This window comes from Bombina bombina, chromosome 7, assembly GCF_027579735.1.
Source record: "Bombina bombina isolate aBomBom1 chromosome 7, aBomBom1.pri, whole genome shotgun sequence".
Lineage (NCBI taxonomy): Eukaryota > Metazoa > Chordata > Amphibia > Anura > Bombinatoridae > Bombina > Bombina bombina.
Window position 1 is genome coordinate 416225293 of NC_069505.1, and position 27157 is coordinate 416252449.

Genomic DNA, 27157 nt, shown 5'->3' on the forward strand with positions numbered 1-27157 from the left:
AGAAATTACTGATTCAGGGAACATTTCTCAACAGGCTGAACCTGATGTGATTGCATTTAAATTTAAGTTGGAACATCTCCGCATTCTGCTTAAGGAGGTATTATCCACTCTGGATGATTGTGACAAGTTGGTCATTCCAGAGAAACTATGTAAAATGGACAAGTTCCTAGAGGTGCCGGGGCTCCCAGAAGCTTTTCCTATACCCAAGCGGGTGGCGGACATTGTTAATAAAGAATGGGAAAGGCCCGGTATTCCTTTCGTCCCTCCCCCCATATTTAAAAAATTGTTTCCTATGGTCGACCCCAGAAAGGACTTATGGCAGACAGTCCCCAAGGTCGAGGGAGCGGTTTCCACTTTAAACAAACGCACCACTATACCCATAGAGGATAGTTGTGCTTTCAAAGATCCTATGGATAAAAAATTAGAAGGTTTGCTTAAAAAGATGTTTGTTCAGCAAGGTTACCTTCTACAACCAATTTCATGCATTGTCCCTGTCGCTACAGCCGCATGTTTCTGGTTCGATGATCTGATAAAGGCGGTCGATAGTGATTCTCCTCCTTTTGAGGAGATTATGGACAGAATCAATGCTCTCAAATTGGCTAATTCTTTCACCCTAGACGCCACTTTGCAATTGGCTAGGTTAGCGGCTAAGAATTCTGGGTTTGCTATTGTGGCGCGCAGAGCGCTTTGGTTGAAATCTTGGTCGGCTGATGCGTCTTCCAAGAACAAGCTACTTAACATTCCTTTCAAGGGGAAAACGCTGTTTGGCCCTGACTTGAAAGAGATTATCTCTGATATCACTGGGGGTAAGGGCCACGCCCTTCCTCAGGATCGGCCTTTCAAGGCAAAAAATAAACCTAATTTTCGTCCCTTTCGTAGAAACGGACCAGCCCAAGGTGCTACGTCCTCTAAGCAAGAGGGTAATACTTCTCAAGCCAAGCCAGCTTGGAGACCAATGCAAGGCTGGAACAAGGGAAAGCAGGCCAAGAAACCTGCCACTGCTACCAAGACAGCATGAAATGTTGGCCCCCGATCCGGGACCGGATCTGGTGGGGGGCAGACTCTCTCTCTTCGCTCAGGCTTGGGCAAGAGATGTTCTGGATCCTTGGGCGCTAGAAATAGTCTCCCAAGGTTATCTTCTGGAATTCAAGGGACTTCCCCCAAGGGGGAGGTTCCACAGGTCTCAGTTGTCTTCAGACCACATAAAAAGACAGGCATTCTTACATTGTGTAGAAGACCTGTTAAAAATGGGAGTGATTCATCCTGTTCCATTAAGAGAACAAGGGATGGGGTTCTACTCCAATCTGTTCATAGTTCCCAAAAAAGAGGGAACGTTCAGACCAATCTTAGATCTCAAGATCTTAAACAAGTTTCTCAAGGTTCCATCGTTCAAGATGGAAACCATTCGAACTATTCTTCCTTCCATCCAGGAAGGTCAATTCATGACCACGGTGGATTTAAAGGATGCGTATCTACATATTCCTATCCACAAGGAACATCATCGGTTCCTAAGGTTCGCATTCCTGGACAAACATTACCAGTTCGTGGCGCTTCCTTTCGGATTAGCCACTGCTCCAAGGATTTTCACAAAGGTACTAGGGTCCCTTCTAGCTGTGCTAAGACCAAGGGGCATTGCTGTAGTACCTTACTTGGACGACATTCTGATTCAAGCGTCGTCCCTTCCTCAAGCAAAGGCTCACACGGACATTGTCCTGGCCTTTCTCAGATCTCACGGATGGAAAGTGAACGTGGAAAAGAGTTCTCTATCCCCGTCAACAAGGGTTCCCTTCTTGGGAACAATAATAGACTCCTTAGAAATGAGGATTTTTCTGACAGAGGCCAGAAAAACAAAACTTCTAGACTCTTGTCGGATACTTCATTCCGTTCCTCTTCCTTCCATAGCTCAGTGCATGGAAGTGATCGGGTTGATGGTAGCGGCAATGGACATAGTTCCTTTTGCGCGCATTCATCTAAGACCATTACAACTGTGCATGCTCAGTCAGTGGAATGGGGACTATACAGACTTGTCTCCGAAGATACAAGTAAATCAGAGGACCAGAGACTCACTCCGTTGGTGGCTGTCCCTGGACAACCTGTCACAAGGGATGACATTCCGCAGACCAGAGTGGGTCATTGTCACGACCGACGCCAGTCTGATGGGCTGGGGCGCGGTCTGGGGATCCCTGAAAGCTCAGGGTCTTTGGTCTCGGGAAGAATCTCTTCTACCGATAAATATTCTGGAACTGAGAGCGATATTCAATGCTCTCAAGGCTTGGCCTCAGCTAGCGAGGGCCAAGTTCATACGGTTTCAATCAGACAACATGACAACTGTTGCGTACATCAACCATCAGGGGGGAACAAGGAGTTCCCTAGCGATGGAAGAAGTGACCAAAATCATTCTATGGGCGGAGTCTCACTCCTGCCACCTGTCTGCTATCCACATCCCAGGAGTGGAAAATTGGGAAGCGGATTTTCTGAGTCGTCAGACATTGCATCCGGGGGAGTGGGAACTCCATCCGGAAATCTTTGCCCAAGTCACTCAGCTGTGGGGCATTCCAGACATGGATCTGATGGCCTCTCGTCAGAACTTCAAAGTTCCTTGCTACGGGTCCAGATCCAGGGATCCCAAGGCGGCTCTAGTGGATGCACTAGTAGCACCTTGGACCTTCAAACTAGCTTATGTGTTCCCGCCGTTTCCTCTCATCCCCAGGCTGGTAGCCAGGATCAATCAGGAGAGGGCGTCGGTGATCTTGATAGCTCCTGCGTGGCCACGCAGGACTTGGTATGCAGATCTGGTGAATATGTCATCGGCTCCACCTTGGAAGCTACCTTTGAGACGAGACCTTCTTGTTCAGGGTCCGTTCGAACATCCGAATCTGGTTTCACTCCAGCTGACTGCTTGGAGATTGAACGCTTGATTTTATCGAAGCGAGGGTTCTGAGATTCTGTTATCGATACTCTTGTTCAGGCCAGAAAGCCTGTAACTAGAAAGATTTACCACAAAATTTGGAAAAAATATATCTGTTGGTGTGAATCTAAAGGATTCCCTTGGGACAAGGTTAAGATTCCTAGGATTCTATCCTTCCTTCAAGAAGGATTGGAAAAAGGATTATCTGCAAGTTCCCTGAAGGGACAGATTTCTGCCTTGTCGGTGTTACTTCACAAAAAACTGGCTGCTGTGCCAGATGTTCAAGCTTTTGTTCAGGCTCTGGTTAGAATTAAGCCTGTTTACAAACCTTTGACTCCTCCTTGGAGTCTCAATTTAGTTCTTTCAGTTCTTCAGGGGGTTCCGTTTGAACCTTTGCATTCCGTTGATATTAAGTTATTATCTTGGAAAGTTTTGTTTTTAGTTGCAATTTCTTCTGCCAGAAGAGTTTCAGAATTATCTGCTCTGCAGTGTTCTCCTCCTTATCTGGTGTTCCACGCAGATAAGGTGGTTTTACGTACTAAACCTGGCTTTCTTCCAAAAGTTGTTTCTAACAAAAACATTAACCAGGAGATTATCGTACCTTCTCTGTGTCCGAAACCAGTTTCAAAGAAGGAACGTTTGTTGCACAATTTGGATGTTGTTCGCGCTCTAAAATTCTATTTAGATGCTACAAAGGATTTTAGACAAACATCTTCCTTGTTTGTTGTTTATTCCGGTAAAAGGAGAGGTCAAAAAGCAACTTCTACCTCTCTCTCTTTTTGGATTAAAAGCATCATCAGATTGGCTTACGAGACTGCCGGACGGCAGCCTCCCGAAAGAATCACAGCTCATTCCACTAGGGCTGTGGCTTCCACATGGGCCTTCAAGAACGAGGCTTCTGTTGATCAGATATGTAGGGCAGCGACTTGGTCTTCACTGCACACTTTTACCAAATTTTACAAGTTTGATACTTTTGCTTCTTCTGAGGCTATTTTTGGGAGAAAGGTTTTGCAAGCCGTGGTGCCTTCCATTTAGGTGACCTGATTTGCTCCCTCCCTTCATCCGTGTCCTAAAGCTTTGGTATTGGTTCCCACAAGTAAGGATGACGCCGTGGACCGGACACACCTATGTTGGAGAAAACAGAATTTATGTTTACCTGATAAATTACTTTCTCCAACGGTGTGTCCGGTCCACGGCCCGCCCTGGTTTTTTTAATCAGGTCTGATAATTTATTTTCTTTAACTACAGTCACCACGGTACCATATGGTTTCTCCTATGCAAATATTCCTCCTTAACGTCGGTCGAATGACTGGGGTAGGCGGAGCCTAGGAGGGATCATGTGACCAGCTTTGCTGGGCTCTTTGCCATTTCCTGTTGGGGAGGAGAATATCCCACAAGTAAGGATGACGCCGTGGACCGGACACACCGTTGGAGAAAGTAATTTATCAGGTAAACATAAATTCTGTTTTCCATGACCGGCGGCTTCCGTGGGGGCAGAGAGGGACCTCGGTGTAGGCTGCCTATTAAAAAGTCTGTCCAGCACAGGCAGGCGTTTCATTGGCACCACGGAAGCCGCCGGTAACAGAAATCAAAGGGGATGCTCTCTGTTTAGTGCACTCTGTACCTATGGGCGCCCGAAATGTAAATCCGGCCCTGGGCATTAAAGGATTAACATGGTAACATACCGGTTTATACGGCATACATGGGGTTATTGAAGAGTAATGGATTGGAAGAAGCCCAAACCATAGCTTAAAGGGACACTGAACCCAATTTTTTTCTTTCGTGTTGCAATTTTAAGCAACTTTCTAATTTACTCCTATTATCAATTTTTCTTTATTCTCTTTCTATTTTTATTTGAAAAAGAAGGCATCTAAGCTTTTTTTGGGTTCAGAACTCTGGATAGCACTTTTTTATTGGTGGATGAATATATCCACCAATCAGCAAGGACAACCCAGGTTGTTTACCAAAAATGGTCCGGCATCTAAACTTACATTCTTGCATTTCAAATAAAGATTCCAAGAGAATGAATAAAATTTGATAATAGGAGTAAAGTTGCTTACAATTTCATGCTCTATCTGAATCACAAAAGAAAAATTTGGGTTCAGTGTCCCTTTAAAGGGATATGAAACCCACATTTTTTCTTTCATGATTTAGAAAGCGCATGCAATTGTACACAACTTTCCAATTTACTTCTATCATCTAATTTGCTTAATTTTCTTGATATTCTTTGCTGAAAAACATATCTAGGTATGCTCAGTAGCTGCTGATTGGTAGATGCACAGATGCCTCCTGTGATTGGCTCACCCATGTGTATTGCTATTTCTTCAAAAAAGGATATCTAAAGAATGAAGCAAATTAGATAGAAGTAAACTGGAATGTTATTTAAAATTGTATTCTCTTCTTAAATCATGAAAGAAAATGTTTGGGTTTAGTGTCCCTTTAAGTAATTTAACTGCAAAGTGAATAAGTAAAAACCCACTACTTAATTGAAAAAGGAAATTTTCAATTAAATTGCAGTAAAGCCCTCTTCAACCCCATTAGGCCTAATAAACCTTTAGCCAATTTAACTTCTTTGTTGCCATATTAATCGCCTGTAATGTCATGTTAACCACAGACAGCCCAATATTAACTTGCTTGGATTTAACAAGCGCTTAAAAGAACTCAAGCAAGTTTTCTTTTATAAGTCCATTTTTTTTTTAGTCGCTTTTTTTTTTTTTTTTAAACATTTAGGGGGGCATTACATTCCTGGCGATGGGGAAAAAATTGTCTCACTAGTTTTCTATGCAGCGTAACTAGACTGTTGCGCTGAGCAGCTACACTGCTGCGCTGCATAGAAAACTGAAACAGTTTTTTTTTCCAGTTGCCAGGGATGTAATCTCCCCCATATGTTCTTAAATATTTTTTTCTGGTGTGGAAGTCACATCTGTTCTTTTGTATAACCCAAAGTTTTATAATTCTATTTGTACTTACAAACATTTTTGTTGTGATAATACTTTTGAATCAAACAGTATATGTACACATAATGCACAATATCTCCAAAATCAAACCAGAACAAACGTTTATTTTTGCGGCACAAATCAGCACAAACGCAGCACAAACAAATGGTATATTTGTTTTTAAAATCGAATAACATGGGGTGCAAAGTGGGCGTAGTTTCAGCAAAAATAATGCGTTATATCTCCGAAACCAAACCGGCACAAACGTTTGTTTTTGTGGCACAAACCAGCACAAACGCAGCACAAACAAATGGTATATTTGTTTTTAAAATCGAATAACATGGGGTGCAAAGTGGGCGGGGTTCATAAAAATAATGCGCTATATCTCTGAAATGGTACAAACGTTAGTTTTTGTGGCACAAATCAGCACAAACGCAGCACAAACGAATGGTATATTTGTTTTTAAAATTGCATAACATGGGGTGCAAAGTGGGCGGAGTTTCAGCAAAAATAATGCGTTATATCTCCGAAACCAAACCGGCACAAACGTTTGTTTTTGTGGCACAAACCAGCACAAACGCAGCACAAACAAATGGTATATTTGTTTTTAAAATTGCATAACATGGGGTGCAAAGTGGGCGGGGTTCATAAAAATAATGCGCTATATCTCCGAAACCAAAATGGCACAAACGTTCGTTTTTGCGGCACAAACAAATGGTACATTTGTTTTTAAAATTGCATAACATGGGGTGCAAAGTGGGCGGGGTTCATAAAAATAATGTGCAATATCTCCTAAACCAAACCGGCGGTTTTTGCAGCACAAATCAGCACAAACGTAGCACAAACGAATGGTATATTTTAATTCAGTTTTTACAAACATGGGGTGCCAACTTCACATAGGTCCTCCGCTAAGGCTAATGTAGAATGGTGCACATGCGCTGTTGTGTTAGTCTAAAGGGATGTAATAGCGCACTTCCCCCGCTAAGGATATTGTAGAATGGTGCACATGCGCTGTTGTGTTAGTCTAAAGTGATGTAATAGCGCACTGCCCCCGCTAAGGCTAATGTAGAATGGGGCGCATGCGCTGTTGTGTTAGTCTAAAGGGATGTAATAGCGCACTGCCCCCGCTAAGGCTAATGTAGAATGGAGCACACGCGCTGTTGTGTTAGTCTAAAGGGATGTAATAGCGCACTGCCCCCGCTAAAGCTAGTGTAGAATGGTGCACATGCGCTGTTGTGTTAGTCTAAAGTTATGTAATAGCGCACTGCCCCCGCTAAGGCTAATGTAGAATGGTGTGCATGCGCTGTTGTGTTAGTCTAAAGGGATGTAATAGCGCACTGCCCCCGCTAAAGCTAGTGTAGAATGGTGCACATGCGCTGTTGTGTTAGACTAAATGGATGTTGTAGCACACTGCCCCCGCTAAGGCTAATGTAGAATGGGGCTGGCGGAGAACACCTATAATGACTGTGTTCTAATCTTGGTGTTAGTAGTTCAAGGGGATCCCCCAAAGAAGATGGTCCGGAATGACAATGTGGGTTTAATTATTAAGAGAACATTAAGGAAGGAGCTCTATACCATCGTGGGCTTTTATTTGTGACCAAATAAGACTGGGGATATAACGGCACCATTCAGAAACATTAACATTTATATCTTTGGATTTACAATAATTAAACCCACATTGTCATTCCGGACCATCTTCTTTGGGGGATCCCATTGAACTACTAACACCAAGATTAGAACACAGTCATTATAGGTGTTCTCCGCCAGCTCCATTTGATTTGGGGAATCTGAGGGGTTATGTATAGTGTGTATGTTTAACCGGTTTTACTTTATTTTATGTATGATTGATTGTTATATGGATTGTTTGTGTCAACCTTTTATGCATTGACTTATTAAATATCACATCTGTGTTTTACTAATTATTGTCACTTGATCATTGATTGCACTTTGATACTGATTTATGTCACTTTGATTTTTCACTTGGATAAATTGTTTTTATATATATATATATATATATATATATATATATATACGTAGATATTTTCCTTTATTTTTAATTATCACCGATTTTTTTATCACAGATTTTGCACATAAAACGTATCCCTTAAGGGTCATTGGAATTTTGGATTTTTAATTTTTTGAATGTTTTAACTGGTCACGATACAGTGAATTTTACATTTATTTACATTTATTTATATCTATATATCCTACGGCTCTATAGCGCCTCCTATATCCACTGATTTTACATTATTAATTCTCTATTGTCTAGGGAGGAGACAATAATCTTTAGTGAGGCTAAGTAGGTTTTTGGTCTAGCGCTATACCCTATCCGTATCTGTCTAATGTAGAATGGAGTGCATGCTCTGTTGTGTTAGTTTAAAGGGATGTTGTAGAGCACTGCCCCCGCTAAGGCTAATGTAGAATGGTGCACATGCGCTGTTCTGTTAGACTAAAGGGATATTGTAGCGCACTGCTCCCGCTAAGACTAATGTGGAACGATGTGCTGTTGTGTTAGTGTAAAGGAATATTGTATCACGCACTGCCCCCTGAAGATCTGAAGAAAAATGTCACATTGTAGGTGGCCAGATAGAAGTTATTGTTTTTTTTTTTTAATGTCCTATACCCTGTGATTTTGTCAGAATCTGTTAGAGAGTTAAAGGTACACTAAACCCAATACAATAGCATAACCAATAAATTCGTAATAAACAGACAATGCAAAATTACTTTGTTGGAATTTCAAATGAACAGTAGATTTTTTTTTTCTGACATGTCAAATTTAGTTTACATTTTCCTTCCTAATGCATCATGTGACAGCCATCAGCCAATCACAAAATACATATTATATATGTATATTCTGTGAATTCTTGCACATGCTCAGTAGGGGCTGGTGTCTCAGAAAGTGTGCATATAAAAAGTATTATGCAGGGGCTTAGGTTGGACAGGGGCGTTGCTTAGGTAGGACAGGGGCGTTGCTTAGGTTGGACAGGGGCGTTGCTTAGGTTGGACAGGGGCGTTGCTTAGGTTGGACAGGGGCGTTGCTTAGGTTGGACAGGGGCGTTCCCTGGGTGTGTCTGAAGTATATACTGACATCACTATACAGTGGAGGCAAAAATTGTGGAGACTTTTTGAAAATGTAGTTTACTTGGCCAAAAGGGAAAGGAATAGGAAAAGGTCCAATTCTTTACTTGTTCTCTGCAATTTCTTGTATGTATAACATTTTGAAGTCTCACCAACCCCCCCGCCCCCCACCCCCTTCTTTTAGATTAACATGTTTTTTTAATAATGAACATGAACATTTTTTTTTCTCTGTACTTTCCTTTTTTTTGCTTTTAATGAAAGGGACTGGTCCTCTATAATTTTCAGACATATGTAACAAATAACACAAATTTGTTTTACATTCGTCCGAATACGCATCTATATAGAAATACAAATTTTCACTCTAAAAAAGGGACTTGTGATGTATTCTTTATCAAATGTTTTGTTTAGTTATCTGTAACTGTATATTCTTTGTTTTGTTTTTTCAATTTGCTTGAATATACAATTGTGCATTGCTAAACATAACAATGTACTTGCTTTTCACTCACTCTAGTCCTCAATATAACTGTAGCCGCTTAGGTAATGAGTTTGTTACCTAATTAGTGTATTTTCATGGTCCGCAGATATCCAGAGCCGGCAGGACTGTAAGTACGGGGAGCACTGCACCTTTGCATATTATCAGGAAGAGATTGATGTGTGGAATGAGGAGCGGAAGGGACGACTACACCGGGACCAGCTCTTCCAGTCCCAGGGGGTGGTGAAGCCGGGGAGTATTGCACAGCTTCTTCAAGAGCAGAAGGGCTTTTTTACTTTCTTATGCCAGGTACCCAGGGGCACTGAGAAGAATGCGGAGGGTGGTTCCTAGGAAAGCAGTGATGTGTGTAGTTGGTGATCTCTTAATTCATTTGCATGAAATGTCATTGTTTGTACTGTATAAGAGGGGATCCAGCTGTGGTGTATGTGCTGTATAAGGGGGGATCCAGCTGTGGTGTATGTGCTGTATAAGGGGGGGATCTGGCCGGGGTGTATGTGCTGTATAAGGGGGGATCCAGCTGTGGTGTATGTGCTGTATAAGGGGGGATCCAGCTGTGGTGTATGTGCTGTATAAGGGGGGGATCTGGCCGGGGTGTATGTGCTGTATAAGGGGGGATCCAGCTGTGGTGTATGTGCTGTATGAGGGGGAATCCAGCTGTGGTGTATGTGCTGTATAAGGGGGGATCCAGCTGTGGTGTATGTGCTGTATAAGGGGGGATCCAGCTGTGGTGTATGTGCTGTATAAGGGGGGATACAGCTGTGGTGTATGTGCTGTATAAGGGGGGGATCTGGCCGGGGTGTATGTGCTGTATAAGGGGGGATCCAGCTGTGGTGTATGTGCTGTATAAGAGGGGATCCAGCTGTGGTGTATGTGCTGTATAAGAGGGGATCCAGCTGTGGTGTATGTGCTGTATAAGTGGGAATCCAGCTGTGGTGTATGTGCTGTATAAGGGGGGATCCAGCTGTGGTGTGTTTGCTGTATAAGGGGGGATCCAGCTGTGGTGTATGTGCTGTATAAGGGGGGATCCGGCTGTGGTGTATGTGCTGTATAAGGGGGGATCCGGCTGTGGTGTATGTGCTGTATAAGGGGGGATCCGGCTGTGGTGTATGTGCTATATAAGGGGGGATCTGGCTGTGGTGTATGTGCTGTATAAGGGGGGATCTGGCTGTGGTGTATGTGCTGTATAAGGGGGGATCTGGCTGTGGTGTATGTGCTGTATAAGGGGGGATCTGGCTGTGGTGTATGTGCTGTATAAGGGGGGATCTGGCTGTGGTGTATGTGCTGTATAAGGGGGGATCCGGCTGTGGTGTATGTGCTGTATAAGGGGGGATCTGGCTGTGGTGTATGTGCTGTATAAGGGGGGATCTGGCTGTGGTGTATGTGCTGTATAAGGGGGGATCTGGCTGTGGTGTATGTGCTGTATAAGGGGGGATCCGGCTGTGGTGTATGTGCTGTATAAGGGGGGATCCGGCTGTGGTGTATGTGCTGTATAAGGGGGGATCCGGCTGTGGTGTATGTGCTGTATAAGGGGGGATCTGGCTGTGGTGTATGTGCTGTATAAGGGAGGGGATCCAGCTGTGGTGTATGTGCTGTATAAGGGGGGATCTGGCCGGGGTGTATGTGCTGTATAAGGGGGGGGATCCAGCTGTGGTGTATGTGCTGTATAAGGGGGGATCTGGCCGGGGTGTATGTGTTGTATAAGGGGGGTGTCCCTTAGTTGCACTTACAGACGTAAGCAGTTGCAGAAGCACTTAGATAATGAGTAAGAGGGAAAGGATCAGGTCAGACAGAAATGTTACAATATTTGAAGCACTTTTCTCCGTTTTCTGTTGTGTTGATTTTATTGCAAAAGAGCGATGTAAACACACATTATTCACACAATTGTCTCTGCTTTTTTTTTTTTTAATAGTTGTGTTTTGACAGCAAACCTCGGGTCATCAGTATGAGAAGTCAAGAAAAGCCAAACGTCTGCACAAACGCGTCTGCCCAGCACAGCTTCCCTGACAACAAGTAAGTGACTTCTACTGGCCACCAGTGCAAAGTGCTATCCTCTCCTGTGCGCAGCAAGCATAACTGAGTACCAGCAAGACTGCAGACGAGTCTCTCTCTCTCTCTCTCTCTCTCTCTCTCTCTTCCTGGTCTTGATCCTGCACATAGCTGCTGTGACACGCCCTTGTGTACCTCTGCCCGGCCTCGCTCTTCCAAATCTCTTCCCAGCCTCACTCTTGTGCGCCTCGCCCTTGCCCGCCCTCGCCTACCTCTGCCTGGCCTCGCTCTTGTGCGCCTCTGCCTGGCTTCGTTATTGCGCACCTCTGCTGTGTCTCGTCCTTGCCCACCTCTTCCCAACCTCGCTTTTGTGCGCCTCTGCCTTACCCATCTCTGCCTGGCTTTGTTCCTGAACACTTTTGGTCAGCCCCTCCCCAACATGTACATCAGCCCCCCGCACACAGCCTTCCTCGTGTGAATTTCAGTTTATTCTGCATATTCTAATGTGTTATGAATGTCCTCAAATTAAATTACTGACCCTTTGTGCCCTGAAACTTTGCTTTTGAGAATTATTAATAACAAGTTTTTGATGTAGTCAGTCCTGAGCTTTTGTAACCTTTGTGTTCCTGTGATTCATTGTTGGCAGCGATCATTTATTTCCTGTAATAGCCGGCTTTACTTTTAATGTTTAGATTTCTGGAGGGGACACACATTGTGTGATGTTTATTGTCTGATGATTTAGCAGCTCACCAGTCTTACATACAGATGGAAAGCTATGTATTTTATACCAGCAGCTTTATGTAGACTGGAGAAAACATTGTAGTGTTGCCAAAGCACATAAGTGCATCCCCCATATCAAATCGCATAAGCGCACCCCCCATGTCAAAGTGCATAAGCGCACCCCCATGTCAAAGTGCATAAGCGCACCCCCATGTCAAAGTGCATAAGCGCACCCCCATGTCAAAGTGCATAAGCGCACCCCCATGTCAAAGTGCATAAGCGCACCCCCATGTCAAAGTGCATAAGCGCACCCCCATGTCAAAGTGCATAAGCTCACCCCCATGTCAAAGTGCATAAGCGCACCCCCCCATGTCAAAGTGCTTAAGTGCACCCCCCATGTCAAAGTGCATAAGCGCTCCCCCCCATATCCAAGTGCATAAGCGCACCCCCCATATCAAAGTGCATAAGCGCACCCCCCCCCATGTCAAAGCGCATAAGCGCACCCCCCATGTCAAAGACCTTAAGCGCAAACCTCCATGTCAAAGGGCATAAGTGCACCCCCCCATGTCAAATTGCATAAGCGCACCCCCCATGTCAAAGCACATAAGTGCACCCCCCCATCTAAGTGCACCCCGATGTCAAAGAACATAAGCGCAACCCTCCCATGTCAAAGCACATAAACACATATATGTGTGTGTGTGTGTGTTTACACTGTATATATGTATGCGTGTATATGTGTGTTTGTGTATATGTGTGTATATATATATATATATATATATATATATATAATTTCCTAAGATATGGTGAGTCCGTAGCTTGATTAAACTGTTGGGAATATCACTCCTGGCCAGCAGGAGGAGGCAAAGAGCACCACAGTTAAACTGCTAAGTATCACTCCCTTACCCACAACTCCCAGTCATTCTCTTTGCCTTCTGTGCATGGAGAAGGTGAAGTTTAGGTGTCTGGAAACAAAAATTGATTTTATCTACAAGCAAGTTTTGGGGTATAGCCTTATTCCACGTCATTCCTTGCAGTCGGGTAGTGGTGGCTTTAAAGCAGTTAGGAACTTGTAAAAAGGTACTTACTGCGTTTTCCTAACAATTGCTACCCTAATTTAGAAAGCCAGAGTTGGCTACTCTGTTATTTCTTTTTCAAAGGTCTCTGTGAAGAACTGTGTCTTCTCATACCTTGTAACTGTCTACATGCCAGACAGCGGAGCAGGTAAGTGCTTTTTCTTCCAGTTGGGGCGACCATGCACTTAACAAATTAAAAGACACTGCTTTTTTATTGGGACATAGATAATCCTGTTGTATGGGTTACACTGGGGCATGAAGCAGGCACTGTAGAATGTGTGAGACTAACATTTAAACTCTTAAAAATAAATGGTAAAATGTTTTTATTAGGCTTTATTTTCTGACACACATTTACTTGATAAAACAATTCAAGTTTAAACTGAAAGTAAGGCTGAATTTTCTATCTCAGCAGCTTATTCATTTCCCCTTTGCTTTAAAATAAAACAATGCAACATTATAAACTGTCCGGTTTGAAAAAACGGTTATTTCAGGTATTTTTAGTGCCTCTCTGTGTCGCAGCAGTAATTTGAGCTCGGCAGTTGCGGTCACATGATCGGCTTCACTTCATAACGTTTCTGAGGAAAAAGTTGTTTTTCTCCATTTCTGTTTGATCCGGTCTTAATTGGTAGTGGTAAGGCACCTCCGTAATTGAGGTGTGGGGTTGCTCGAGGGATATTTTGGAAGTTTATTTGATGTTTATTAAATGTTTTTTTCTTTTTAAAGACACGATGAGTCCACGGATCATCATCCTTACTTGTGGGATATTCACCTCCTGGTCAGCAGGAGGAGGTAAAGAACACCACAGCAGAGCTGTTAAATAGCTCCTCCCCTCCCTCCCACTCCAGTCATTCTCTTTGCCTACGTTAGTGATAGGAAGAGGTAAAGTGAGGTGTTAGAAAAGGCATTAATATCTCTATTGGTGTGAATCCAAGGACTTCTCATTGAGTAGAGTTAGGATTCCCCGAATTTTGTCTTTCTCCTGTTAAGTGTAGTCAGTCCACGGGTCATCCATTACTTATGGGATTATATCTCCTCCCTAACAGGAAGTGCAAGAGGATCACCCAAGCAGAGCTGCTATATAGCTCCTCCCCTCTACGTCATACCCAGTCATTCTCTTGCACCTAACTAATAGATAGGACGTGTGAGAGGACTGTGGTTGTTAAACTTAGTTTTTATTTCTTCAAGAATCTACCTGAGTTTGTGTATGATCTTAGCGGTCGTAACTAAGATCCACTTGCTGTTCTCGGCCATTCTGAGGAGTGAGGTAACTTCAGAACAGGGATATCAGGCAGGGTTCACCTGCAAGGAGGTATGTTGCAGTATATTATTTTCTAAGGAATGGAATTGACTGAGAAAATACTGCTGATACCGATGTAATGTAAGTGCAGCCTTAAATGCAGTAGTAGCGACTGGTATCAGGCTGATATGTATGTATGTTTACACTGAGGTATTTCTGGGGAATGGAACTTCACTAAGAAAATACTGTATATATTTAAGTAATATTTGAGCCTCCACTGCAGTGAAAGCGACTAGCAGCAGGCTTATTAATAACATTTCATAATTTTATTTTTAAAACGTTTACTGGCATGTTAATCGTTTTTTTCTGAGGTACTTGGTGATAAAACTTTATGGGCATGATTTTTACCACATGGCTGTCGTTTGTTTCTGAATAAAATCAGTTTACTGAGCTTCCCCACTGTTGTATTATGAGTGGGAGGGGCCTATTTTAGCGCTTTATTGCGCAGTAAAAATTCAGTCACAGTCTTCCTATTTCTTCCTCCATGATCCAGGACGTCTCTACAGAGCCCAGGGGTCTCCAAAACTAGTTTTGAGGGAGGTAATCACTCACAGCAGACCTGTGAGAGTGTGTTTTGACTGTGATAAAAACGTTAATATTAAATTGTTATCCGTTTTTGGGTACTAAGGGGTTAATCATCCATTTGCTGGTGGGTGCAATCCTTTGCTAACTTAATGCATTTACTGTGAAAATTTGGTTGCTATAACTAATTTGGTTCATTGTTATTTCAACTGTGACAGTTTTTTGTGCTTCTTAAAGACACAGTAACGTTTTTTATATTGCTTGTAAATTTATTTGAAAAGTATTTTCCAAGCTTGCTAGTCTCATTGCTAGTCTGTTTAAACATGTCTGACACAGATGAATCTCTTTGTTCAATATGTTTAAAGGCCAATGTGGAGCCCAATAGAAATTTGTGTACTAATTGCATTGATGCTACTTTAAATAAAAGCCAATCTGTACATGTAAAGAAAATTTCACCAGACAACGAGGGGGAAGTTATGCCGACTAACTCTCCTCACGTGTCAGTACCTTCGCCTCCCGCTCAGGAGGTGCGTGATATTGTGGCGCCAAGTACATCAGGGCAGCCCATACAAATCACTTTGCAAGACATGGCTAATGTTATGACTGAAGTACTATCTAAATTGCCAGAATTTAGGGGTAAACGCGATCACTCTGGGGTAAGAACAGAGTGTGCTGATAATAATAGAGCCATGTCTGATACTGCATCACAATTTGCAGAACATGAGGACGGAGAGCTTCATTCTGTGGGTGACGGATCTGATCCAAGTAAACTGGACTCAGACATTTCAAATTTTAAATTTAAGCTTGAGAACCTCCGTGTATTACTAGGGGAGGTATTAGCGGCTCTGAATGATTGTAACACGGTTGCAATTCCAGAGAAAATATGTAGGCTGGATAAATATTTTGCGGTACCGGCGTGTACTGACGTTTTTCCTATACCTAAAAGGCTTACAGAAATTGTTAACAAGGAGTGGGATAGACCCGGTGTGCCTTTTTCACCCCCTCCTATATTTAGAAAAATGTTTCCAATAGACGCCACCACACGGGACTTATGGCAGACGGTCCCTAAGGTGGAGGGAGCAGTTTCTACTCTGGCTAAGCGCACCACTATCCCGGTGGAGGATAGCTGTGCTTTTTCAGATCCAATGGATAAAAAGTTAGAGGGTTACCTTAAGAAAATGTTTGTTCAGCAAGGTTTTATATTACAACCCCTTGCATGCATTGCGCCTGTCACGGCTGCGGCGGCATTCTGGTTTGAGTCTCTGGAAGAGACCCTTAGCTCAACTCCATTGGATGAGATTATAGACAAGCTTAAAGTCCTTAAGCTAGCTAATTCATTTATTTCTGATGCCGTAGTACACTTAACTAAACTTACGGCTAAGAACTCCGGATTCGCCATTCAAGCGCGTAGAGCGCTGTGGCTTAAATCCTGGTCAGCCGATGTGACTTCTAAATCTACATTGCTTAACATCCCTTTCAAAGGGCAGACATTATTCGGGCCCGGTTTGAAAGAAATTATCGCTGACATTACTGGAGGTAAGGGCCATGCCCTGCCTCAAGACAGGGCCAAACCAAGGGCTAAACAGTCTAATTTTCGTGCCTTTCGTAACTTCAAGGCAGGAGCAGCATCAACTTCCTCCGCTCCAAGACAGGAAGGAACTGTTGCTCGCTACAGACAGGGCTGGAAACCTAACCAGTCCTGGAACAAGGGCAAGCAGGCCAGAAAACCTGCTGCTGCCCCTAAGACAGCATGAAGTGAGGGCCCCCGATCCGGAAACGGATCTAGTGGGGGGCAGACTTTCTCTCTTCGCCCAGGCTTGGGCAAGAGATGTCCAGGATCCCTGGGCGTTAGAGATCATATCTCAGGGATATCTTCTGGACTTCAAAGCTTCTCCTCCAAAAGGGAGATTTCATCTTTCAAGGTTGTCAGCAAACCAGATAAAGAAAGAGGCGTTTCTACGCTGTGTACAAGACCTTTTACTAATGGGAGTGATCCACCCAGTTCCGCGGTCGGAACACGGACAAGGGTTTTACTCAAATCTGTTTGTGGTTCCCAAAAAAGAGGGAACCTTCAGACCAATCTTGGACTTAAAGATCCTAAACAAATTCCTAAGAGTTCCATCGTTCAAAATGGAAACTATTTGGACCATCTTACCTATGATCCAAAAGGGTCAGTACATGACCACAGTGGATTTAAAGGATGCCTACCTTCACATACCAATTCACAAGGATCATTACCGGTATCTAAGGTTTGCCTTCCTAAACAGGCATTACCAGTTTGTAGCTCTTCCCTTCGGGTTAGCTACAGCTCCAAGAATCTTTACAAAGGTTCTGGGCTCTCTTCTGGCGGTACTAAGACCGCGAGGAATAGCGGTAGCTCCGTACCTAGACGACATTCTGATACAAGCGTCAAGTTTCCAAACTGCCAAGTCTCATACAGAGTTAGTTCTGGCATTTCTAAGGTCGCATGGGTGGAAGGTGAACGTAGAAAAGAGTTCTCTATTGCCACTCACAAGTGAGGACAGGTTCTCAAAACTTCTAAATGCTTGCCGTGTCCTTCATTCCATTCAACACCCGTCAGTGGCTCAAAGCATGGAGGTAATCGGCTTAATGGTAGCGGCAATGGACATAGTACCTTTTGCACGCCTGCATCTCAGACCGCTGCAATTGTGCATGCTAAGTCAGTGGAATGGGGATTACTCAGATTTGTCCCCTATGCTAAATCTGGATCAAGAGACCAGAGATTCTCTTCTATGGTGGCTTTCTCGGCCACATCTGTCCAGGGGGATGCCCTTCAGCAGGCCAGATTGGACGATTGTAACAACAGACGCCAGCCTGCTAGTTTGGGGCGCTGTCTGGAATTCCCTGAAGGCTCAGGGATCATGGACTCAGGAGGAGAGACTCCTTCCAATAAACATTCTGGAATTAAGAGCAGTTTTCAATGCCCTTCTGGCTTGGCCTCAGTTAGCAACTCTGAGGTTCATCAGGTTTCAGTCGGACAACATCACGACTGTGGCTTACATCAACCATCAGGGAGGGACAAGGAGTTCCCTAGCGATGATGGAAGTCTCAAAGATAATTCGCTGGGCAGAGTCTCACTCTTGCCACCTGTCAGCGATCCACATCCCAGGCGTGGAGAACTGGGAGGCGGATTTCCTAAGTCGCCAGACTTTTCATCCGGGGGAGTGGGAACTTCATCCGGAGGTGTTTGCCCAACTGCTTCAGCATTGGGGCAAACCAGATCTGGATCTCATGGCGTCTCGCCAGAACGCCAAGCTTCCTTGTTACGGATCCAGGTCCAGGGACCCGGGAGCGGTACTGATAGATGCTCTGACAGCACCTTGGGTTTTCAACATGGCTTATGTGTTTCCACCCTTCCCGATGCTTCCTCGATTGATTGCCAGGATCAAACAGGAGAGAGCATCGATGATTCTAATAGCGCCTGCGTGGCCACGCAGGACCTGGTATGCAGATCTAGTGGACATGTCGTCCTGTCCACCTTGGTCTCTGCCTCTGAGACAGGACCTTCTGATTCAGGGTCCTTTCAAACATCCAAATCTAATTTCTCTGAGGCTGACTGCATGGAGATTGAACGCTTGATTCTATCAAAGCGGGGATTCTCGGAGTCAGTGATTGATACCTTAATACAGGCTAGGAAACCTGTTACCAGGAAAATTTACCATAAAATATGGCGTAAATACTTATATTGGTGCGAATCCAAGAGTTACTCATGGAGTAAGGTTAGGATTCCTAGGATATTGTCTTTTCTACAAGAAGGTTTAGAAAAGGGTTTATCTGCTAGTTCGTTAAAGGGACAGATCTCAGCTCTGTCTATCCTTTTACACAAACGTCTGTCAGAAGTTCCAGACGTTCAGGCCTTTTGTCAGGCTTTGGCTAGGATTAAGCCTGTGTTTAAGACTGTTGCTCCGCCGTGGAGCTTAAACTTAGTTCTTAACGTTCTGCAAGGTGTTCCGTTTGAACCCCTTCATTCCATTGATATCAAGCTGTTATCTTGGAAAGTTCTGTTTTTAATGGCTATTTCCTCGGCTCGAAGAGTCTCTGAGTTATCGGCCTTACATTGTGATTCTCCTTATCTGATTTTTCATTCAGACAAGGTAGTTCTGCGTACTAAACCTGGGTTCTTACCTAAGGTAGTCTCTAACAGGAATATCAATCAAGAGATTGTTGTTCCATCATTGTGCCCTAACCCTTCTTCAAAGAAGGAACGACTTCTGCACAATCTGGACGTCGTCCGTGCCCTGAAATTTTATTTGCAGGCAACTAAGGATTTTCGTCAAACTTCTTCCCTGTTTGTCGTTTATTCTGGACATAGGAGAGGTCAAAAAGCTTCGGCTACCTCTCTCTCTTTTTGGCTTCGTAGCATAATACGTTTAGCATATGAGACTGCTGGACAGCAGCCTCCTGAAAGGATTACAGCTCATTCTACTAGAGCTGTGGCTTCCACTTGGGCCTTTAAGAATGAGGCCTCTGTTGAACAGATTTGCAAGGCTGCAACTTGGTCTTCACTTCATACTTTTTCACAATTTTACAAATTTGACACTTTTGCTTCTTCGGAGGCTGTTTTTGGGAGAAAGGTTCTACAGGCAGTGGTTCCTTCCGTGTAAAGATCCTGCCTTTCCCTCCCGTCATCCGTGTACTTTTAGCTTTGGTATTGGTATCCCATAAGTAATGGATGACCCGTGGACTGACTACACTTAACAGGAGAAAACATAATTTATGCTTACCTGATAAATTCCTTTCTCCTGTAGTGTAGTCAGTCCACGGCCCGCCCTGTTGTTTACGGCAGGTCTAAAAAAATTTAACTTAAACTCCAGTCACCACTGCACCCTATAGTTTCTCCTTTCTCGTTTGGTTTCGGTCGAATGACTGGGTATGACGTAGAGGGGAGGAGCTATATAGCAGCTCTGCTTGGGTGATCCTCTTGCACTTCCTGTTAGGGAGGAGATATAATCCCATAAGTAATGGATGACCCGTGGACTGACTACACTACAAGAGAAAGGAATTTATCAGGTAAGCATAAATTATGTTTTTCTCCAAGAGGGTTTGGAGAAGGGTTTATCGACGAGTTCCCTAAAGGGTCAGATCTCTGCCTTATCTATTTTGTTACACAAACATCTGGAAGATGTTCCAGATGTACAATCTTTTTGTCAGGCCTTGGTTAGGATCAGGCCTGTGTTCAAACCCGTTACTCCTCCATGGAGTCTGAATTTAGTTCTTAAAGTTCTTCAAGGGGCTCCGTTTGAGCCTATGCATTGCTTAGATATTAAGTTGTTATCTTGGAAAGTTTTATTTCTTTCATGTAATTGGCAAGAGTCCATGAGCTAGTGATGTATGGGATATACAATCCTACCAGGAGGGGCAAAGTTTCCCAAACCTCAAAATGCCTATAAATACACCACACCCACAATTCAGTTTTTACAAACTTTGCCTCCTATGTAGGTGGTGAAGTAAAGTTTGTGCTTAAGATTTCTGCGTTGACATGCGCTTCTCAGCATTGTTGAAGCCCGATTCCTCTCAGAGTACAGCGAATGTCAGAGGGATGTGAATGGAGTATCACCTATTGAATGCAACGATTTCCCTAACGGGGGTCTATTTCATAGGTTCTCTGTTATCGGTCGTAGAGATTCATCTCCTACCTCCCTTTTCAGATCGACGATATACTCTCTTATACCATTACCTCTACTGATAACTGTTTTAGTACTGGTTTGGCTATCTGCTTTATGTGGATGGGTGTCTTTTAGTAAGTATGTTTTTATTACTTAAGACACTCCAGCTATGGTTTGGCACTTTATGCATTTATATAAAGTTCTAAATATATGTATTGTACTTATATTTGCCATGAGTCAGGTTCATGTATTTCCTTCTGCAGACTGTCAGTTTCATATTTGGGGAAAATAAACATTTTAAGAAATATTTTTCTTACCTGGGTTTAGTCTTTTTTTCTAAATTGACTACTTTTTCTCAAATTGCGGGCGGTATTAGGCCCGCGGGTGCGACAAATGCTAGACTTTATTGTGTCATTTTTGGCACAAGATTTTTTTGGCGCGAAAAGTACGTCCGTTGACTCAACTTCGTCATTTCCGGCGTTGTAGTTGACGCCTAAGCCTTACACACGGTTGCGTCGTTAGTGTGTCATTTCCGGATATTGTTGGCGCGAAAAAATGTTCAGTTACGTTGTGCGGCATACTTGGCGCCAAATTTTTTCATTATTTTAATACCCCATTGATGTTTGCCTCTTGCCTTTTTCTATGTCAGAGGGATATGCTATTTGCATTTTTTTCCCATTCCTGAAACTGTCATATAAGGAAATTGATAATTTTGCTTTATATGTTTTTTCTTTTACATTTTGCAAGATGTCTCAATCTGATCCTGCCTCAGAAGTATCTGTTGGAACTTTGCTGCCTGACATCGGTTCTACCAAAGCTAAGTGCATTTGTTGTAAGATTGTGGAAATTATTTCTCCGAATGTCATTTGTAATAGTTGTCATGATAAACTTTTACATGCATATAGTGTGTCTATCAGTAATAGTACATTGCCAGATGCAGTTCCTACAACTTCTAATGTACATGATATACCTATGAATTTTAAAGAATTTGTTACTGATTCTATTCAGAAGGCTTTGTCTGCATTTCCACCTTCTAATAAACGTAAAAGGTCTTTTGAAACTTCTCATTCAGTTGATGAAATTTCAAATGACCGACAACATAATAATTTATTCTCCTCTGATGAGGATCTATCTGATACAGAAGATCCTTCCTCAGATATTGACACTGACAAATCTACTTATTTATTTAAAATAGAGTATATGTGTTGTTTATTAAAAGAAGTGTTAATTACTTTGGATATTGAGGAAACCAGTCCTCTTGACATTAAGTCTAATAAACGTTTAAATGCTGTTTTTAAACCTCCTGTGGTTACTCCAGGGTTTTTTCCTATTCCTGATGCTATTTCTGATATGATTTCTAAGGAATGGAATAAGCCAGGTACTTCTTTTATTCCTTCTTCAAGGTTTAAAAAATTGTATCCTTTACCAGCAAATTCTATAGAGTTTTGGGAAAAAGTCCCCAAAGTTGATGGGGCTATTTCTACTCTTGCTAAACGTACCACTATTCCTATGGAAGATAGTACTTCCTTTAAGGATCCTTTAGATAGGAAGCTTGAATCTTATCTAAGGAAAGTCTATTTATATTCAGGTCATCTTCTCAGACCTGCAATTTCTTTGGCTGATGTTGCGGCTGCATCAACTTTTTGGTTGGAGAATTTAGCGCAACAAGAATTGGATTCTGACATATCTAGCATTATTCGCTTGCTGCAATATGCTAATCATTTTATTTATGATGCCATTTTTGATGTTATCAAAATTGATGTTAGATCCATGTCTTTAGCTATTTTAGCTAGAGGAGCTTTGTGGCTTAAATCTTGGAATGCTGATATGACATCTAAGTCTAGATTACTATCGCTTTCTTTCCAAGGTAATAATTTATTCGGTTCTCGTTTGGATTCTATTATTTCAACTGTTACTGGGGGAAAGTGAGTTTTTTGCCTCAGGATAAAAAACCTACAGGTAAATCTAAGGCTTCTAACCATTTTCGTTCATTTTGTCAGAATAAGGAACAAAAATCTAACCCCTCCTCCAAGGAATCTGCTTCCAATTGGAAGCTTTCCTCAAATTGGAATAAATCCAAGCCATTTAAGAAACCAAAATCAGCCCCTAAGCCCACATGAAGGTGTGGCCCTCATTGCAGCTCAGCTGGTAGGGGGCAGATTAAGGTTTTTCAAGGATTTTTGGATAAATTCTGTCCAAAATCAATGGATTTAGAGCATTGTCTCTCAAGGGTATCGAATAGGTTTCAGAGTAAGACCTCCTGTGAGAAGATTTTTTTTCTCTCATGGATCCCAGCAAATCCAGTAAAAGCTCAGGCTTTCCTGAAGTGTGGTTCATACCTGGAGTTTTCAGGCGTAATCATGCTGGTTCCTTTTCAGGAACAAGGTCTGGGGCTTTATTCAAATCTATTCATTGTCCCAAAGAAGGAAAATTCATTCAGACCAGTTATGGATCTGAAAATTCTGAATCGTTATGTAAGAGTACCAACTTTCAAGATGGTGACTATAAGGACTATTCTGACTTTTGTTCAGCAAGGACATTATATGTCTACAATAGACTTACAGGATGCATACCTTCATATTCCGATTCATCCAGAACATTATCAGTTCCTGAGATTCTCTTTTCTAGACAAGCATTACCAATTTGTTGCTCTTCTGTTTGGTCTAGCAACAGGTCCAAGAATCGTTTCAAAGGTTCTAGGTGCCCTACTCTCTGTAATCAGAGAACAGGGTATTGTGGTGTTTCCTTATTTGGACAATGTCTTGGTACTAGCTCAGTCTTTACGTTCTGCAGAATCTCACACGAATCAACTAGTGTTGTTTCTTCGAAAACATGATTGGAGGATCAATTTACCAAAAAGTATCTTGATTCCTCAGACAAGGGTCACCTTTTTAGGCTTCCAGATAGATTCAGTGTCCATGACTCTGTCTCTAACTGACCAGAGACGTTTGAAATTGGTCGCAGCCTGTCGGCACCTTCAGTCTCAGTCATTCCCTTCAGTGTGTTTTCTCAGATTATTCAGATGTGGGGTCTTCCAGTGATGGATCTAATGGCCTCTCATCTAAACAAGAAACTTCCCAGATACCTCTCCAGCTCCAGGGATGCTCAGGCGGAAGCAGTGGATGCATTGACACTTCCTTGGTGTTATCAACCTGCTTACATCTTTCCGCCTCTAGTTCTTCTTCCAAGAGTGATCTCCAAAATCATCATGGAACAATCGTTTGTGTTGCTTGTGGCTCCAGCATGGCCTCACAGGTTTTGGTATGCGGATCTTGTTCGGATGTCCAGTTGCCAACCTTGGCCACTTCCGTTAAGGCAGGACCTACTGTCTTAAGGTCCATTTTTCCATCAGGATCTCAAATCATTAAATTTGAAGGTATGGAAATTGAACGCTTAGTGCTAAGTCATAGAGGTTTCTCTGACTCAGTGATTAATACTATGTTACACGCTCGTAAATCTGTCTCTAGAAAGATTTATTATCGAGTTTGGAAGACTTACATTTCATGGTGTTCTTCTCATAAATTCTATTGGCATTCTTTTAGAATTCCTAGAATTTTACAGTTTCTTCAGGATGGTTTGGATAAAGGTTTGTCTGCAAGTTCCTTGAAGGGACAAATCTCTGCTCTTTCGGTTTTATTTCACAGAAAGATTGCTAAACTTCCTGATATTCACTGTTTTGTACAGGCTTTAGTTCGTATTAAACCTGTCATTAAATCAATTTCTCCTCCTTGGAGTCTTAATTTGGTTTTGAAGGCTTTGCAGTCTCCTCCATTTGAGCCTATGCATTCTTTGGACATTTAAATACTTTTTTGGAAAGTGTTGTTCCTTTTGGCTATCTCTTCTGCTAGAAGAGTTTCTGAGCTAGCTGCTCTGTCTTGTGAGTCTCCTTTTCTGATTTTTCATCAGGATAAGGCGGTTTTGCGGACTTCATTTCAATTTTTACCTAAAGTTGTGAATTCTAACAACATTAGTAGAGAAATTGTTGACCCTTCCTTGTGTCCAAATCCTAAGAATTCTTTGGAAATATCCTTACATTCTTTGGATGTGGTAAGAGCTTTGAAATATTATGTTGAAGCTTCTAAAGATTTCAGGAAGACTTCCAGTCTATTTGTTTTATTTCTTTCATGTAATTAGCAAGAGTCCATGAGCTATTGACGTATGGGATATACATTCCTACCAGGAGGGGCAAAGTTTCCCAAACCTCAAAATGCCTACAAATACACCCCTCACCACACACACAAATCAGTTTTACAAACTTTGCCTCCTATGGAGGTGGTGAAGTAAGTTTGTGCTAGATTCTACGTTGATATGCACTCCGCAGCAGGTTGGAGCCCGGTTTTCCTCTCAGCGTGCAGTGAATGTCAGAGGGATGTGAGGAGAGTATTGCCTATTTGAATTCAATGATCTCCTTCTACGGGGTCTATTTCATTGGTTCTCTGTTATCGGTCGTAGAGATTCATCTCTTACCTCCCTTTTCAGATCGACGATATACTCTTATATGTACCATTACCTCTACTGATTCTCGTTTCAGTACTGGTTTGGCTTTCTACTACATGTAGATGAGTGTCCTGGGGTAAGTAAGTCTTATTTTCTGTGACACTCTACGCTATGGTTGGGCACTTTTATATAAAGTTCTAAATATATGTATTCAAACATTTATTTGCCTTGACTCAGGATGTTCAAACATTCCTTATTTCAGACAGTCAGTTTCATATTTGGGATAATGCATATGAATAAATCGATTTTTTTCTTACCTTAAAATTTGACTTTTTTCCCTGTGGGCTGTTAGGCTTGCGGGGGCTGAAAATGCTTCATTTTATTGCGTCATTCTTGGCGCAGACTTTTTTGGCGCAAAAAAAATTTCTGTTTCCGGCGTCATACGTGTCGCCGGAAGTTGCGTCATTTTTTAAGTTTTTTGCGCCAAAAGTGTCGGCGTTCCGGATGTGGCGTCATTTTTGTAAAAAATATGGGCGTCACTATTGTCTCCACATTATTTAAGTCTCATTATTTATTGCTTCTGGTTGCTAGAAGCTTGTTCACTGGCATTTTTTCCCATTCCTGAAACTGTCATTTAAGGAATTTGATCAATTTTGCTTTATATGTTGTTTTTTCTATTACATATTGCAAGATGTCCCAGATTGACACTGAGTCAGAAGATACTTCTGGAAAAACGCTGCCTGGTGCTGGATCTACCAAAGTTAAGTGTATCTGCTGTAAACTTATGGTATCTGTTCCTCCAGCTGTTGTTTGTAATGAATGTCATGACAAACGTGTTAATGCAGATAATATTTATTTTAGTAATGTTACATTACCTGTTGCTGTTCCGTCAACATCTAATACTCAGAGTGTTCCTGTTAACATAAGAGATTGTTTCTTAATCCATTAAGAAGGCTATGTCTGTTATTCCTCCTTCTAGTAAACGTAAAAGGTCTTTTAAAACTTCTCATTTTTCAGATGAATTTCTAAATGAACATCATCATTCTGATTCTGATAATGGTTCCTCTGGTTCAGAGGATTCTGTCTCAGAGGTTGATGCTGATAAATCTTCATATTTATTCAAAATGGAATTTATTCGTTCTTTACTTAAATAAGTTTTAATTGCATTAGAAATAGAGGATTCTGGTCCTCTTGATACTAAATCTAAACGTTTAAATAAGGTTTTTAAATCTCCTGTAGTTATTCCAGAAGTTTTTCCTGTCCCTGATGCTATTTCTGAAGTAATCTCCAGGGAATGGAATAATTTGGGTAATTCATTTACTCCTTCTAAACGTTTTAAGCAATTATATCCTGTGCCATCTGACAGATTAGAGTTTTGGGACAAAATCCCTAAAGTTGATGGGGCTATCTCTACTCTTGCTAAACGTACTACTATTCCTACGGCAGATAGTACTTCCTTTAAGGATCCTTTAGATAGGAAGATTGAATCCTTTCTAAGAAAAGCTTACTGATGTTCAGGTAATCTTCTTAGACCTGCTATATCTTTAGCGGATGTTGCTGCAGCTTCAACTTTTTGGTTAGAAGCTTTAGCGCAACAAGTAACAGATCATAATTCTCATAGCATTGTTAATCTTCTTCAACATGCTAATAACTTTATTTGTGATGCCATCTTTGATATCATTAGAGTTGATGTCAGGTATATGTCTCTAGCTATTTTAGCTAGAAGAGCTTTATGGCTTAAAACTTGGAATGCTGATATGTCTTCTAAGTCAACGTTGCTTTCCCTTTCTTTCCAGGGTAATAAATTATTTGGTTCTCAGTTGGATTCTATTATCTCAACTGTTACTGGAGGGAAAGGAACTTTTTTACCACAGGATAAAAAATCTAAAGGTAAATTTAGGTCTAATAATCGTTTTCGTTCCTTTCATCACAATAAGGAACAAAAGCCTGATCCTTCACCCACAGGAGCGGTATCAGTTTGGAAACCATCTCCAGTCTGGAATAAATCCAAGCCTTTTAGAAAACCAAAGCCAGCTCCCAAGTCCACATGAAGGTGCGGCCCTCATTCCAGCCCAGCTGG

General features: G+C 42.2%; 1 protein-coding gene across 1 annotated transcript in view; it reads left to right on the top strand.

Moving 5' to 3' along the window:
- Positions 1-27157, top strand: part of ZC3H7B (zinc finger CCCH-type containing 7B) — a 224609-nt gene that overhangs the window by 136003 nt on the left and 61449 nt on the right. Inside the window, exons 14-15 of the mRNA XM_053721231.1 lie at positions 9504-9703; positions 11325-11425. Coding sequence (XP_053577206.1) covers positions 9504-9703; positions 11325-11425 — 301 coding nt within the window. The remainder of the gene's footprint in view (positions 1-9503; positions 9704-11324; positions 11426-27157) is intronic.